This window comes from Penicillium daleae (assembly GCF_028827525.1).
Source record: "Penicillium daleae strain IBT 16125 chromosome Unknown utg000008l_segment0_segment0, whole genome shotgun sequence".
Lineage (NCBI taxonomy): Eukaryota > Fungi > Ascomycota > Eurotiomycetes > Eurotiales > Aspergillaceae > Penicillium > Penicillium daleae.
The window spans coordinates 5,127,605-5,143,156 of NW_026623156.1; the positions used below are offsets into that span (position 1 = coordinate 5,127,605).

The 15,552-nt window shown below is 48.0% G+C and overlaps 2 protein-coding genes across 2 annotated transcripts; one reads left to right on the forward strand and one right to left on the reverse strand.

Moving 5' to 3' along the window:
• Positions 1-224: 224 nt before the first annotated feature.
• Positions 225-3,738, reverse strand: N7458_010350 (glycoside hydrolase family 35 protein; the record flags this gene model as incomplete). Its single annotated transcript, XM_056913732.1, has 11 exons — positions 225-467; positions 520-2,058; positions 2,110-2,236; positions 2,292-2,328; positions 2,389-2,503; positions 2,681-2,950; positions 3,002-3,154; positions 3,212-3,353; positions 3,409-3,452; positions 3,504-3,552; positions 3,602-3,738. 11 exons carry the CDS (start codon positions 3,736-3,738, stop codon positions 225-227), a joined length of 2,856 nt encoding a protein of 951 aa, XP_056762581.1.
• Positions 3,739-4,732: 994 nt separating this feature from the next.
• Positions 4,733-6,023, forward strand: N7458_010351 (polygalacturonase; the record flags this gene model as incomplete). The annotated part of the gene is made up of 5 exons (XM_056913733.1): positions 4,733-4,912; positions 4,957-5,264; positions 5,316-5,433; positions 5,463-5,709; positions 5,848-6,023. Coding segments are annotated over 5 exons (1,029 nt in total), but the record flags the coding sequence as incomplete, so codon positions are not given.
• Positions 6,024-15,552: the final 9,529 nt, after the last annotated feature.

The following is a 15,552-nucleotide window of genomic DNA, read 5'->3' on the forward strand; positions in this document are numbered from 1 at the left end:
TAATAGATGCCTATTTGATAACCTTGCAGATGGATTTCTAAGTTCTGTGCAGCAGGTTTGAGCTCTTGTGACATATATGTTAGGAGATTCTATCCAAGCGAGCATTCGGACAGCCGTGAATATACGTATAGTTTTGAAATCAAACAATCAGAATTTGGGGAAAGCCTATCAATTAATGCATAGGTTTGTGTCCCATTGTGATGTCTGTTTGGACAGATATGAGCTCACTTATATCTGCTTCTGTCCTTCCACTCAGGCTGCAGATAACTCCAGTCACGGTTGAAGTCAAAGTCTGTTTGATACAGCCCGTACGTAAACAACTCAATGCTGTCAAGCTTCGCCCCTTCATCGGTTTGCGCCCACAAGCTCAGAGCTAGCGTGTTCTGGCCACGATTGTTTATTATGCCTGGGGGAATAGGGAACTTCGTTTGGGGACCAATGTGAGGTACATATTTCCCATATTGATACTACAGGAAGAAAGTCAGTACTTGGTAATAGTGCAAAACGGAAAAGACGTACCCCATTAACCCAAAGCATCACACGTGCTATCGTACCATTTGACGAAGATAAGGAGATTCCAATGGGGGCATCCAAATCTTTGTCAACATTGAGGTGGAAATTGGTAGTGTAGAAACGTACACCTGACTTTGACATGCCATCCAACGGACTGGAAGTGGTAAACTCCTTGCCCGATCCATCAAAGCCTGGAAGGAACCAGCCTAGCCACTCGGCATAAAGTCCACCCTCGTTCATTGGCCCACGAACTGGGTCGATGTTTTTTGAGCCGCCAGCATTACCTTGGATTTTCCACAAGTTGAATCCTGTTGCCGTCTGCGTACCATCAGGGAGGAGATATGCACCAAGGATTCCTCTTGGATTCTCGACGCCTTTTCCGGTTGAGGTCTCGTCATGGCCATGATAATCCACTAAGACAGTAACAACATTTCGGTTCGGCTTCAGGAGGGAAGTGGGAAGCTCCAGGGTCATTGTGGTAGTTGTCAGATCGGGGTCTCCTGGATGGCCGCCAATGAGATTTCCGTTGAGCCACGCATTCCACCCGAAGGCAAGGCCACCCGAGGCAGTAAAGTTGACAGCAGTATGATTTTTGCCGTCAAAATAGCCACGGTAGATCTTCGCTCCGGTATAATAACCGTAGTCAGAGCTAAAGAGGACTGGCAAGGTAAGAGGAGCATATGGGCTGAGCGTGCTATTCTTGTTGGCAACAATCCATCTTGAATCATCATAGCCAGGCTGAGCCTCGGGAAGGGAGTCTGCAGAGCGCCATTTGTTCAATGATGGAAGTGATACTGATCTGTGTTCTGTGCCGGGAATCCGGGCCGTGTAAGAGCCATAAGGTGTCTTTGTTGCCGCAAATCGCTGGCCGTTCCACTCAATTGTCTTGATAGGTGCGTCTCCGACAAAACCCTCCAAGGTCGTAGTTCCATTATTGTCTCCAGATGCTTGAAGAACTTGATGGGCAATAGAAGCAGAACGGACAAGATATGGGCCAAGAATGAAGATCTTCTGATCCGGCCTTGGAGATGGGTATGTCGACGTTGAAGGAGCCCAGAAGTACCAGGCTGTGGGTTGATCAAGCAGTAGTACAGTGGTCCCATTTATAAATTTAATGATCGTGGAGCCAGCAGCCTGCGTGTACTTGATGCTTTGATAGCCGGAATCGAGTGTGGAGTTTACGACAGACGTGCCATATACCTCAAACGGCATATTTTTTGATGTTTTCAGAGCAAATTCACCAGTCTGGCCTTCCCACAGATACAGGGCCAGTATGTCATGGCCGGGGAACACACCATTCGTAAGCACGTTCGCGGATGAATAGAGAAGGGTCTGATTACCGAACTTGTAGTCAGTAACCAGAATCTTACTCTGTCGTCCAGCAAGTTGAACACCTGGGACAGTGATGTTACTAAGGCTGGTGTTCAAGTACGCTGAAAATGTGATGATCGAAGTAGATGCAGTGTTCTCCTGCTGCAGCACGGTAAATGTCGCCCCGGTATCTGGGTTCTTCAGGACCCAGCTAAAAGCATTGGTTGACGAAAGCTGCCCAAAAGTTAGTCTCAAGTCTGCAAAGCTTCTAGAAGGAAGACTGACACTATAGCCCGACCCGTTTCCAAGCATGTAAGTCTTGAGCAAATCAGGAGCGGATCCTGAGAAGAGCTGCACGAGCTTCGTTTGCCAAAGCTTAGCCCATTGCTCACGAGTTTCTCGAAGTGGAGTCCTATTCATTCGGTGAGTGATGGACGTGACGTTGAATTGGCGAAAATGAATCTCACATGTAATCATTGCTCGAGTATGCGACCGGACAAGCGGCTGTGGGTTTGGTTAATCAAGGCCCTGGAAATTCCACTCGCAACGAAGATATTCACTTACAGTGACCCCAATTGGTGCCCCCGTAGCCTTCATAAATACCCTGTAGCGTCACGCGTTGACCTATATTGTTCTTGTAGTATATATCCACAAAGTTAGTGCTGTGTTCACTCCGACACTATAATATCGTTAGCTCTGTATCCAGGTGTTTTCGAAGCCGAAAGGACAATTCGCTCACGTCATCATAGTTCTGTGGTGCACCCCAAGGTAGAGTACGTCCGCCTTCGAACTCGGCGAGGTAGATGGGCCCCGTCCATGAATAGTTCATAAATCACTGATAGTACGTCCGAACGACGTTAAATCCAGTAGCACCATCACAGTTGTTACCAGAGAGGAAGCCTCCCGGATAGCTGTCCAGGCCGTAAATGTCCACTGCGCCTCCAACATTTTCGTAATCTCTTGACCAGGACTGCGAGCTCATACCCTTTTCGTTGTGAGTCGTGGGAACTGTTACTCCCGCATTCTTGAGTGCAGCCTCTAGTTGTTGCATGTAGACGACTAGGGTGTTGTTAGGGTTGTGGCTGGTCTCTTGTAGCTCATTTTCGACCTGGCAAAGGATGACAGGCTATACTCTTTGCATCAGCGCATTGTCACTGCACGAGGGTTTTATACATACCCCGCCTTTTGTGATCTGATTAGCCGCAATAATTCGTCCGATCTTCGTCATATATGGAAGCCATGCTTGATAGTAGGCGTCGTCTGAAGTTCGCAGCTTGCCCATAGAGCCATCAGAGCCCCACAGAGCAAAGCCACCCGCATTAGTTCGTGCCTATTTTGGTTATCTTAGCCAGATTGCCCCACTGATCAAACCCCAACGCTACCTTACGTTGACGTAGGGGCCAGGGCGAGCAATGACCCATAGGCCTGCCTCTTTAACAATATCGAAAAGTCGCTGCAAATTATGTGCTCCCGTTTCAAAGTCGTAGGCATCCTTGGACGCCGAATGATAACTCCAGAAGAAATAGATGCTAGAGTCAGAGTCAGGGTCAGCGAAGGCTGGCAAACCCATGCAGGATATAGTACCTGACTGCGTTGAACCCATTTGCCTTGAATTTTTGCAAGATATCCTTGATATATTCAGTCTCCGGTTGTGACTCAACCAAAATCTTTTAGCTTACCAGCCACATCTCGGGAACGGGCAATCTCTGATAATGGAACTCGGCAGCACTAGATCATTCTTAGTTCCCTTATAGTAGAAGCATAACAATAGACATACTTTATATAAACTCTCTCGCCGTTTACAAGTAGACTGTACTCGTCCCATGTCACAGCGTCGGTCAAGTTGTTTGACATAGACGAAGCCTGGCATATGAATGCCAAAGTGGCCAAGAGCTTGAGTAATTGAAATTTCATGGCGGTGACAGTGATTAGACCCAGAAACTGTTAACTTGGACAGTCTATTTCCCTATGAAGGGAGTGTCTGTCTAATTAAACGATGTAACATCCACTGTTGAGAAGCTTCGACGTCTCCCGAGGCCCTGAATTGCTTCAAACTCACAGAGTATAAACGGCATTAAATTTCCTCCAATGGTCTCCCAGTTAACTCCAGCTAGAAATACGACATGGATACGACATTTCCTTTTATTGACAGTGACAGGCCCCCACCCTATCTCAGTTTACCTAGGGAAAGATCATCATGCTGGAATGAATTATCGCAGAGGACCGAGCAGAGGATGAAGTGGGTCTCCTCCCAAAACGTACAACAATAGCGCCGTGGGGTTGATTGGCCCTTCCAATGACTCGAGGTTAAGGCAATGATGCAATGGATGCCGAAGGATGAGATGTTATTGTATTCCTTTGCCGAACCTTCCCCGCTTTAAGACATAGCTGGAAAGCTGGGAGAGTGGAACTTGACAATTTCCACCAATAGAGCCAAGGTGCTGCCCCCACGAGATAGACCCTTTACGTGAGCTTAGTTGGGTTTAGGAAGAAAGACTTCGTTACAAAGTCTGAGTCCTGCTTGGCAAAGGACTTAGAGCATCACAGATGTCAGACAGCAGGGATTATGACGGCATTTGACGGCAACCAACGACGGCATTTGATAACCAGATCGGTGTAGAAGGGACCGAAGACAAATAATCTGCCATTAAAAATACGATACTGGATGTTTGCACGGAAAATTCCAACATACTGGGACAAGCCATCAGCATGTTGGCATTGCAAGGCTTCGGATTTAAGTTGAGTCGTCCTTTGAGGATGAGGTCGCCAACTTCTAGTTGCTTCTTAGCAATCATGCTCTTCTCCTCGGCCTTACCTGTCTTTCTTGTCTCTCATCTAGCCCTTGCAGCGGCTTGGGTTACACAAGAGCCTGCTCTTCCTCATTGTCGCCCTGATCACCCACTGAGGAGATGCGTGGTACGGTTCTGATGACGCCCCGGACATACGTCGAGCGTTCGACAAATGCGGCACCGACGGCAATGTCATTTTTGAGAACACGACGTACCATGTTAACAGTGTGCTCAATACTACCAACTTGTTCAACTGCCAAGTTGATATATATGGAACACTCCGGGTGCGTTTTGGAGAGGTAAGTTCTTATATGACCCTCCAACCTAACATTCGACCTGGCAGTGGAGCAATGACACGTCGTATTGGCTCAACCACTCAATGCCCACTGGATATCAGAATATGTCAACAGTTTGGTTCCTTGGTGGTAGATATGTTAATGTTCAGGGACACGGCTATGGAACATTCAACGGCAATGGTCAGGCATGGTATGATCTAGTCAAAGGCCAATCCAATTATCCAGGTACGCAGTGTCAAGATCAGGGTTGGCATGTACTGGCTGACTTGTATCTAGATCGCCCAATGGTCCTCACGATTTGGGATACCAAGGACTCTGTATTTGAGGGTATTCGATTCCTACAGGCTCAAATGTGGTAAGTTCTAACCCTGAGCAGTTTGTATGATGTTTCCTGCTGATATTCCAGGACTGTGACAATCAGGTACTTGGAGAGGGTGATGCTGCAAGACATCTATGTCAACAACACTAGCGGTAACAAAAACCCGGCTCGAAACACCGATGGCGCAAACAGGCTTTTTCCGATAGTATTACGTTCCGTTGTTGGACAGTCCAGAACGGCGATGATTGTATTGCTATGAAGGTCAATTCAACCAACATTCTCATCGAAGATGCGACCTTTCACAACGGCGAAGGAATTGCCCTCGGCAGCATCGGTCAATATAAGGGGCAATTTGAGACTATTGAAAACATCACAGTTCGCAATGTTGTCTGTAATAACACCAAGTATGCAACGCGAGTTAAGACATGGACTGGTGACCAAGTTGGATATCCTCCAAACGGTGGTGGTGGTGGCTTAGGTTGTAAGTTTATTCTATCTGCTTTCCTACGTGTTTAAAATGATGGATGCTAACATCAATAGACATTAAAAACATTCGTGAGTAACACTCAGTGCAAAAGTCTTACAGCAGCCAGAGCTAGGTACTGATAAGATTTTCTAGACTGCAGTAACTTTACTACCGCAGGCATCACCACTACCCCAATTCTCTTCAGCCAGTGCACGACGTACAATGGAGTCACCGGAAACTGCAGCTCTTCACTTTTCAAGATCTCGGACTTTTCAGCCACGCACTATCGAGGAACCAGCGAGTTACATCGCCAAGCTCCAGTGCAGTAGAGTGGCTGGCGGTTGTGACAACGTCCTTATTGAGGATATTGACCTCGAAAATATTGCAGTTGACCCGCCAGTGAACGCAACTAAATCTTGTTCTAATGTGAATGACCCCATTGGGTTCAGCTATTAGTTAATTTTGCTCCTCCGTATCTCGGGATAATGCGAAAGATTGTTGAGAGAGGTGGGGGGGAAGCCGAAGCGATGTCTCGTACGCAAGTTGCTACTAGTCGTAATGAGCTATGAGCCAAGCTAATTGAAATCAATTGAGTTTGGTTATATGATGGCTTATTGTGTCTAAACTTGGGCTGTGTCTCGACTTCCTCATAATCATAATTGCTACAGCCGTGGCTTTTACCTGGAAACCATACCTCTGTCCTCTGCGAGCCGCGGGGATAGGATCCAATGATCTCCACACAGTAAAACAAGGCCAGTCGTTTAAACTTCAAGTAAGGGTAATGCATCCAGCCGCAGACTAAATCCCAGATGGTCATGTGCGACTAGAGATAGAAACTGGGGTAAGCTGGGGTATGTGAGAAAAGTCTAGCTTCTGTCTGTCCTCCTCATTTATCATTAAAGTTTGACTATTTGAATGTAACCGAAAGGGCAGAATTTGGGTCTTGTACCTCAGGGCGACAAAAAGCAGATGTCATTTACGTCATAAAAGTTATTTGAGATAGGCTAAAATGACCAAAGAATGACATTCCCAGGTCCACCATCTACACAGTCTATAGAGAGGGTGGGTGGAATATTGGGTTTCACGCAGGGACAACGATCAACCCTCAGGAACGACATTTTGATTCGTTGATACTTTCCGGAGAGTCTATCCAGCTTTTTGTTCCTGCTTGAAGTGGCTCAGGCACTTTTTTTGATACTTGGATTTAAGATTCAAGTGGCGTGAGCACGGTCGATCGAGAGGGTGCTATTGAAAGCATTAGTGAGTCCCCTGTACGGTCAGTGCAGAAGCGTGCAATGTTGGCGATTCTACCCGACCAATCGAATTCAACCGATGGATGAGGAGTCTAGATCAAACTGGTTGAAATCATTTACGAGGATAATATTCCCGTAACACCTTAATGGCTATGGACATGGTTCTGAATCATGTACCTCAGCACCCTCGTATTCTACCTGAGACACCCAATTGCAGCATATCACGATACCTCCTCGTGACACCATTCAATGTCACCCCTCATCGCCATTCTCCGTTTCGCACAAGGCAGGAGACTAAAGTGCCTTGCCAAGTACGATGTACATACTTTCTATCTTCCCAGACAACTGGAAATGGCTCTCCTTTGAAAGTGAGTCGTTTTCTATGTCAGCATTCCCTGCGTCTCACTCTGGCCGCGATAAGAGCGGCTCGCTATGGCCTCACGACAACACGTGGTTGCGCCACAGCCTTGCGACAATGTCCTGAGCATTGACATTTAACCCTCTAAAAGGAGAAGAAAAGTTAAAGTCAGAGTATCTATTTCTGTCGAGATACCCCCAATGTGCAGGAAAACGGCCCCACGACTTGACCCCTGTGTCTGCTCCTCTTGGGAGTCGGAGGGAGGGGCAGGGGCTCAACCACAGCCCCAAGGAAACAGGCAGGCCTTGATTCCTATTGACTGTCTGTTTCAAAATTCTACCAAAGCGCATATTCCTAAAGCGGAGAGCCTCGGATCCAAGGCCATGGATAGCCTCACTATCGGCCAGGCCGGGAGATCTCCGGCTCTTTTCAGTTGTTGATGACGACGTTGGATGCGAATGGACCAACGGGTGTGTGGGACTCCCGCACGAGCCCGCCGCCAATCCCCAAGAATCAATGATCAAAGAGTCATCAAGGCTCGTGAACAAGGATGGGACACACCAAGGCTGACGTCTAACGTTCTTGAAATACACGTTATTCAAGGGCAGGCGCCGAGGCATCTTTCGAATGAGCCCAGGAATCCACCACTATTGGCCGGAGAATTACCAATCGTAAAGCATACCAGTTACCCGGATACGCATCCCGGATTTCAACGGCCCAAGGCCAATCCCGCCGACGCGGACACGGTCGCAATTCCTTCCTAATTTTCACCTTCCAAGGCTCCTTTTGCACTCTCCACGTGGGGCTGGCGACATAATCGTATCAGTTGGCCATGCACGAGGATGGAATGGGAATTGAAACGGCAAAATGGGAGCTAGAAACACTGCCTAGAACTGCCCAACTACAGTACCTCTGTCTATAGCGATGCCTTGCCTGTATCTTGTGTCTTGTATTATGTAACCTAGCGTCATATCCACCATTGGCAGCGCAACATGCGTCGCACTAAAATAACGTCATGCATGTTCATATCGCGCATGTCCATCGTCATCGATAAGTGTCGCGCCAGATCGGTGGCACTCCCGATCGGCCGGTGAATAGTGTGGACCTTTAGTTGCAGAATGATATATCCGTTTTGCATGCGCTAAATGCGAAAGGCTAGATTGTACAGATATATACCAACTCGAAGAATGATAGGATGATCATGTACTCTATACAGTTCAGCTGCTGTGGAGAAATAGATACTAAGACCTCCTCGTGTCCCGTGCTGCATCAGTCGTCTGACGATCGCCGCATTGCGCCTTGCACCTCGCTTGTCACTATCCCTGCTACGTCGGGCGCATGGACTTCGATCACGGCTGAGAGGTGGTGAAACGAGCGGGCGGTGAAACGAGCGGGCGGGGGCGGATGGTGTTTCAAGCTGCTGCGACAGTGGACATGATTCAAATATACATCATTCTGATTACATGCATGCATCAGGTTTCTTAGATCACTTATGATTTGATCAGTAGGAGAAGATTATGCACGACATGGTGGGATTGATGATCGATGATAAGAGACAAATTGCTTCTGCGGGGTATATTAAAATAGAAAGTCTATGATACATGCCGTTGATTCAGAATCGGCCCAACAATGCAAGCGGCTAAAACGACAGATGAAAAAAAAAATAGGTAAAGCCGGTAGAAAGAGAAGAAAACCAAAAGAAACAAGAAAAACAGATTACAAAGAGATGGATGATAAGTTAGTCAAAATGACCTGTCACTTCGACCTGCGAATCGGACAGGGAAACCCAAAAAAAAGAGAATCAAGATAATACGCAAAAGTCAGAAAATGCTCCGCCAACGTCAGATTGGCAAAAGGCCGATCGCAGCGTGCAGGTGATCTCAGACGATCTGAGCGTCGTCAACAGTGGCACAGGAACAGAGCGAAGCACTGCCAGCCAATTGTTGGAGCCGCGGCTGGTGAGGAGAAAGCGTCGATCTCCGCATCTGCGCGTCAGAGCTGCAATCTACACCCAAGATTCGGTGGATTGCAACCCCCGTGCGTCCCGGATGGGCGGAATGTCGTCCAAATCCCAAATAGCGGGTCAAGAAGTGGTAAAAAAAAAATGATAGTAAAATAAAATGGTGTAAATGGTGTATCAAGGTGGAAGACGATGCAGAGAAAGTCGAGAGCGGGGAGAGCCTTTGTAGCGCCGGCGCCAGGTCCCCCTCGCTGGAACGACCGGGTGAGATTGAATGGTAAGATAACGTAGGAAAAGCAGCATTGTATGCTATTCCTGTCTCCCCATCCCTCCGTCAGCCCAGAGATAATACGAGCGGGTCGATTTCCCCTCGTCTGCGTACGCATCGCCCGTGCTGCAGTGGAGTGAACGGGGAGCCCGCAGGGGCTCCCCGTTCGAGAGAATGCGCGGCGAGGAATATTCCACTCGTAGTGTTGTTGTCGCTATGAGCGAAAATAGTGGGCGGACGGAGGGATTGGAAAGGCGGATTGGTCGAAGAAGGGAGGAGTATTAGAAAGGTCGATATTTTGACAAGAGGCCGAGTTGAGAATAGGGAAATTCATCAGGAAGCCGGAACCAGATCGATTGCGCGAGGTCATTTCATATCCATGCCGAAGGGGAAGCCCTCCCAGGTCGTGAGCGTAGCCCCGGCTAGGCCGGGATATACGCCAGGTCGTCACGGTCATTGGGAATGGGCGGATTTATTTCGGCAGAGGAGGCAGAGGGCCCTTGGGAGGAGGTCCTGGGCAGGGAGGGAAGTTGGAGTTACCGATGGAAGGCATCTTGGTGTGATAGGATGGTGGTGTGGATGGTTGGTTGGTGTGGTGGTAGGTAGAATAGCGTAGGTTGGCTAATAGTATAGCAGAGTGAATCGGAATGGTAGGTAGAAAATGTCGATTAGTACTTCACGTAAGTCACGGACGGATGATGGAGAAAAAGAAGAAAAAAGTATCGGCCGAGGAGCACAAGTGTTCTTATAGCCAGAAGTGATTTTCCCAGCCTGGAAAACATCATTATTACGGCGTACGGAAGTAAGACTCCAGTAGGACTAAATTACATTAGTGCAGCCTGCTACTAACTTTCCACCTGCCCACTCCCCCCCTCCATCAAACATCCCTGCCATGAACAGGAGGCTGAGTATCCACCTGATCTGACGTAGAAATTATTACGATTGACTTAGTTAAGTTAGTGTCGGGGACTCGATGAATAATGCAGCCCCAATGGGAAATCCAATGGAAATTCTCTAGTTTTTCTAGAAGCTCCCCACCCCGAATTCCCGCGTGGCGTTGACTGTCTCTGGTGAACCACTAGTGGGTAGGGACGGGAGCGCAGGAAAGGGGGAGAGTAAAAAGTAAAAAGGAAGAAAATTAACTATGTATCATATATACGTATGTATATTGGATCACCGCTGGGGCATAATTTGATCATTGATTCTTGAATAATCATCGAAAAACCAGACATCAAACCAGATGCTACCTGACACCCCTCGGAGCTAAATCTTCCCATCAACTCTCTGCGATGCCTAATACTCCTTTCTACATGTACACCTTACATGTAGTCATCTCCGTTTACCAATGATTCCCCTCTGTAGTGTCACGACGGCGTTCATCAGCCAAATTATCATGAAACCACGCGAGGTGACAACTGGGAATGGGCAATCTCCCGTGGCCCCACCAAGGCTCCATCAGGACGGTTCTTCGATGCGGTGAACGGAGGTACCAAGTCTGATTTTTTTTTCTTTATTAGTAACTTTTTTTTTTTCCTGTTCAGCTACTCCATGCATACCCCAGCTAAAGGGATAATACATATTTGAACAATCTGTCGCGAGTAGGGAAGGAGACTCCAAGGAACAGGTCTAAGCGTTTGTCCACAAAGCATACGAAGCAATGTACGCCGTACTTTGTGCTTAAGCTTCCTTGTGGGCAGCAATAATCAATGACTCAACACCCACAAACTGACTAACTAACTACGGCCGAAAAGGAAAGGGGGAAAAAATAAAGAGAGGATCCAACCAGTCACGATAAGCGACACGTGCTAGTGTGTCGATCGCTGGGACACAAAGAAGCAAAAAAAAAGGAATCAAAGCAAAAAAAAAAATTATTGACAGGCAAATTAGAAAATCTCCATACAGAGTCGAGTTAAACCCGGATTTTCGCCGATTCGTATTACCCATCCTACCAGGTTTCTCCCATGTCCGCCAAGGTTCAGGCATCCATAGCGATGTGAGGATCAGGATAAAGCTGCCTGTGGCGCAGGGACTCGGCTCTCAGCCATGATTCGTCGGCGCACTCTAGGTTGACTCTCGGGGAGATGGATGAGCCAGAGCAAATAGAAAAATAAAAGAAACTGATAGGCGTTTCCCTTTGATTACCTGACACGTCAACAGCAGATTTGTCAACATTCTTTTATTTTTTTTTGCTTGGTCTCCATGGCTCAGATAACAACGGTCTGCGTCCGGGGGTGGTGGGGAATAGGACTGTAGGTTGGAGGTTACAGCCGACTTTGTCTCAGGGGGAGGCGAATTTCTTGTTGTCTGCCTTACAACTTCAAAGTAAATGCACTTCCAATGAAAGATGCTAAAAAAAAATCTAAATAATAAGGCCAGGGTTGACAGTCTCACTCTCGACGCCGGACCCATCACCGACCGTGGTTGATACCCGTGGTATTCATTCAACAGGGTCAGCAAATAGAATTTGGACGATTATGTACTCAAAGAATAGTCAGCGATCTAGCGGTGATGCTATTCTTGAGCCTGGTCGAAGCGAAGGCTGTCGTTCTCGTGTCTGTCGGGGAGTTTCGAGTTTCTTATCAGTTGGTTACGAATAGAAAAGAGGAATGATATCTTGTAATCAAATAGAATCGTAAGCACAATAATAATGATTACATTTTGTTTTACACTTTAGTCGAGAGCAAGCCCTAAATGCAGTACAGTAATGCGGAACCCAATTTGAAGTAGTCGCCCGCTAACGGAGAACACAGCCGAATCATTCCCGTCCCAAGGCTGTCGCTGATGATGCCACGGTTTCTAAGCTGGCTGTCATCCCATCCCACACCTACATTATCAACACACCTACTACAGTATGTATTTATTCATTGTTAGTGTAGATAGCCTGTAATTTTCCGTGCTCTCATCATCTTCTGTCCTCGGCTCCTTAATTTGAATCACCATTTGCTAATGTACTCCGTACTCGGCCAAAGAAGGACAAAGGCGGATAAACTACATCGTCCATTGCATACCCTCATTTAAACATACAGCGGGTACTACAGGACAAGCTTGCATGTACATGGATGGCCCTTGCCCCTCTTCTTCATCAAATGGACATGCATCATGCATCATGCAGGTGTACAGACATGCAATGCCACTCGTTCATCGCCGGCCCAAAATACCCCTGCTCCCCAGGGTTGATCGTGCACATCACTGGACCAGGGGGTTGTTGTTGTTGTTTCAAGAAAGATCTACTTGACTACGCTATACAAACTAAACTATTCCGAGGCTGGTTGCGCTGCGCTGGCCGTGTGGCGTCAATTGCGTGCTCGGCATCCGATCGCTGATTGAAGCGATGGATATCTACTCCGGATTGCGGTGATACTAATTCTTGTTGTACGTAGCGACGCATACAAACGGAGATGATGCGTATGGCCGTATGCATCTTGCAAGGTGTAGTAGTCGGAGTATAAACTCCGTAGTTTCAGACACTACTGCAGCGAGTCTCCAAATTGGAGAGCCGTCTCTCCAAATAATTATTCTCCGGCATGCCCCGGAAGTTGGACCTCCACAGCTCCCGAAATAAGCATACGTTTACCCTGTTTTTCGGGCTAGTTGAGTTACATAGTCTCCTGCGTCCCTGGACATTTACCCCAAGATTACTACCATATGCAGGCCTTCTCAACTCATCCTTGATCCAATACCACGTAATCCTGAACAAAACGAGGCAAAAAGGCAAAATGCCCTGGTCAGTGGTTGACGGGCCCAACCCACAATGTGCGCATGACCACAGCCCTATACGGTAATATGGTGGGCATCGGCCTTGTCCGAGCGACCGGGATTTGGGGACGCAAAAAGGGCAGACCACAGTGGTGGAATTCGTCAAGGGTGCCAAATATACTCCGTGGTTTCTCCATACTCCGTACATCTGTGGGCCTGTGCCTGTGCCTATTCCTGTTCCTGTTTCTGGTGGATATGCCCAGCAGCCAGTGTGCCTGTCCCTGGTAAGCGGGTAAAGTTCGCGGCTCTAGCGGGTCCCGAACCGCAAATCTCCCTGTACAACTTGCCTACTACTGGACTGTACAGAGGAGTTGTGGAGCCTAGAGAGGTCCTGGAAACAAACGAGTGGCGAAAAACACTCCGTTCGATGTGGGACATTGGGGACGCGAAAGGGGGAAAGAGTAACAAAGAAAGAAAGATTTGCTCCCCGAGGTTTGAACAAAGGGCAAGTGGAATTCTCGCTACGCTAAACGGGCCACAAACTTCAATAAACGAGTTCGATGGAGAATAGGGCGGTGCAAGACTCCACTGAAAAATGGAGATGCACCGCCGTTCGGCGCCGTTGGAAATACAGTGGATGCCTCGGGGAAATGGAGGGTGATTAAGGCAGTCCGGAGATTTTCACTGCAGTAGCCACTTGGGAGCAGGGATTATAGACTTTTCTCTAAATTCCTGCTCGACTATCTGATACACTACTACTCTACAGAATACACTAGCATTTGTACGGAGTACACTGTACTCTATCGAGCGTAACCAATGTTTCTATGAGGATTCAGGATCGAGGATCAACAGCGACTTGCCCGTTTGAGTCTGGCCCCGCCAGCACGTGGCAAACGGGGTTTGCTTGGGTTCACTTTGCTCGATTGGGAGGTTTGTTGAGCTGGTTCCAAGGTTCATGCTTACCCTTCAATTCAGGATTTCCCTGGACAAATATAGAAATCTGTGATTACTGGGGTTTGGCGTCCGTTTGACAGTTTGATCGATAGATAGGTGGTAATACGATAAGTTGTGTTCCAAATAGGATAGATGCAATACAATTGACTCGATAGGACACCTCTGTAGTACTCTCCTCAAGACGACTGGATAGATATTACGCAATTGCGAAAGATAGTCTATTATTCGCTAGCTCATGTTACTATCATAATCTCTATCCGACTGACCAGGGTGAATTCCCGTTTTCCCAACAGGTTCGGTCGGCAAGTACGGAGACGGGAGTTCGGAGAAAATCAAGCCAATAATTAAACCAATCTATCCTCAATTCCTTAGCTAGTCAACCCTAGTCTCTAGTAGATCAACCAAAAAAAATATCAGTCTTGCACGGGAAGGTCACGGGAAGTGGTGGAGGAGACGGGCTGTTTCAAGACGTGGATCCACCTGGCAATTCGCGTTCGACGCGGGTTACTGGAAACAAACGGCGAACCGAGGCCCCGCCAGAGCAAAGCTACTTGAAGGTCGACCAGAGTCCTGCTGTGCGCTGAAGAGCTGACGCTGGGTGGGACTGGAGGGCCTTTGGAAAGCGATTGGGAGAGCGGTCATGATAGTCCACCAGAATCAAGAGCTACTGTCTCGTGACCGGCCAGACGGTGGACTCCAAGATTTATCATGAACTCAACCGAGACATGGTCTCATCAGGCACAATTCGGAAATGGCGTCTCCCGATGATCACCATGCGCCCTGAGGCCAGCAACGACGTACATAGGCAACTCAAATACCCTCGCTATGCCTTGCCGAAATTCTAATCTTGACGGTTCCAAGAACCTGGCGGTGCAAGACCCAAGGTACGCTCGAACTTGGGGGACCGCCACCTGCGTAACGGATCCCTGGGGTTCCGATCATTGAATCCGTGGCCTTCCGTTCTCGTGAGATGACCATGTCCTCAAGGCACGCTGTACACTACAGCAGCTGAATCGGGCATAGGCAACATGGGTCTTGTCTGCAGGGCGGAGATGTATTCGTGATCTTTTTGCTGGGCCATATGCAGCTATGAGCAACCATTTTCGTGCTATGTAATAATCGACAAGGTGCTCGTCATTTCCGTGAGGCCTGGCAGGTCTGCAGGTCTGCAACTCTGCAATTTGGGTATGTATCACAGGGAGCACCCTGCGAAAGGTCACGCCACTGCGGTTAGCCGCCATCCAAGGCGGAGACGAGGCTTGAACCTTGCAGCTTATCCTCAGCCACACGGTAGAGGGGCAGTACATAGCATGTTGTACTGTAGCATGAGTGTTTCAAGTCTGCTGTTGGACAACAGAACAGGCGTGGC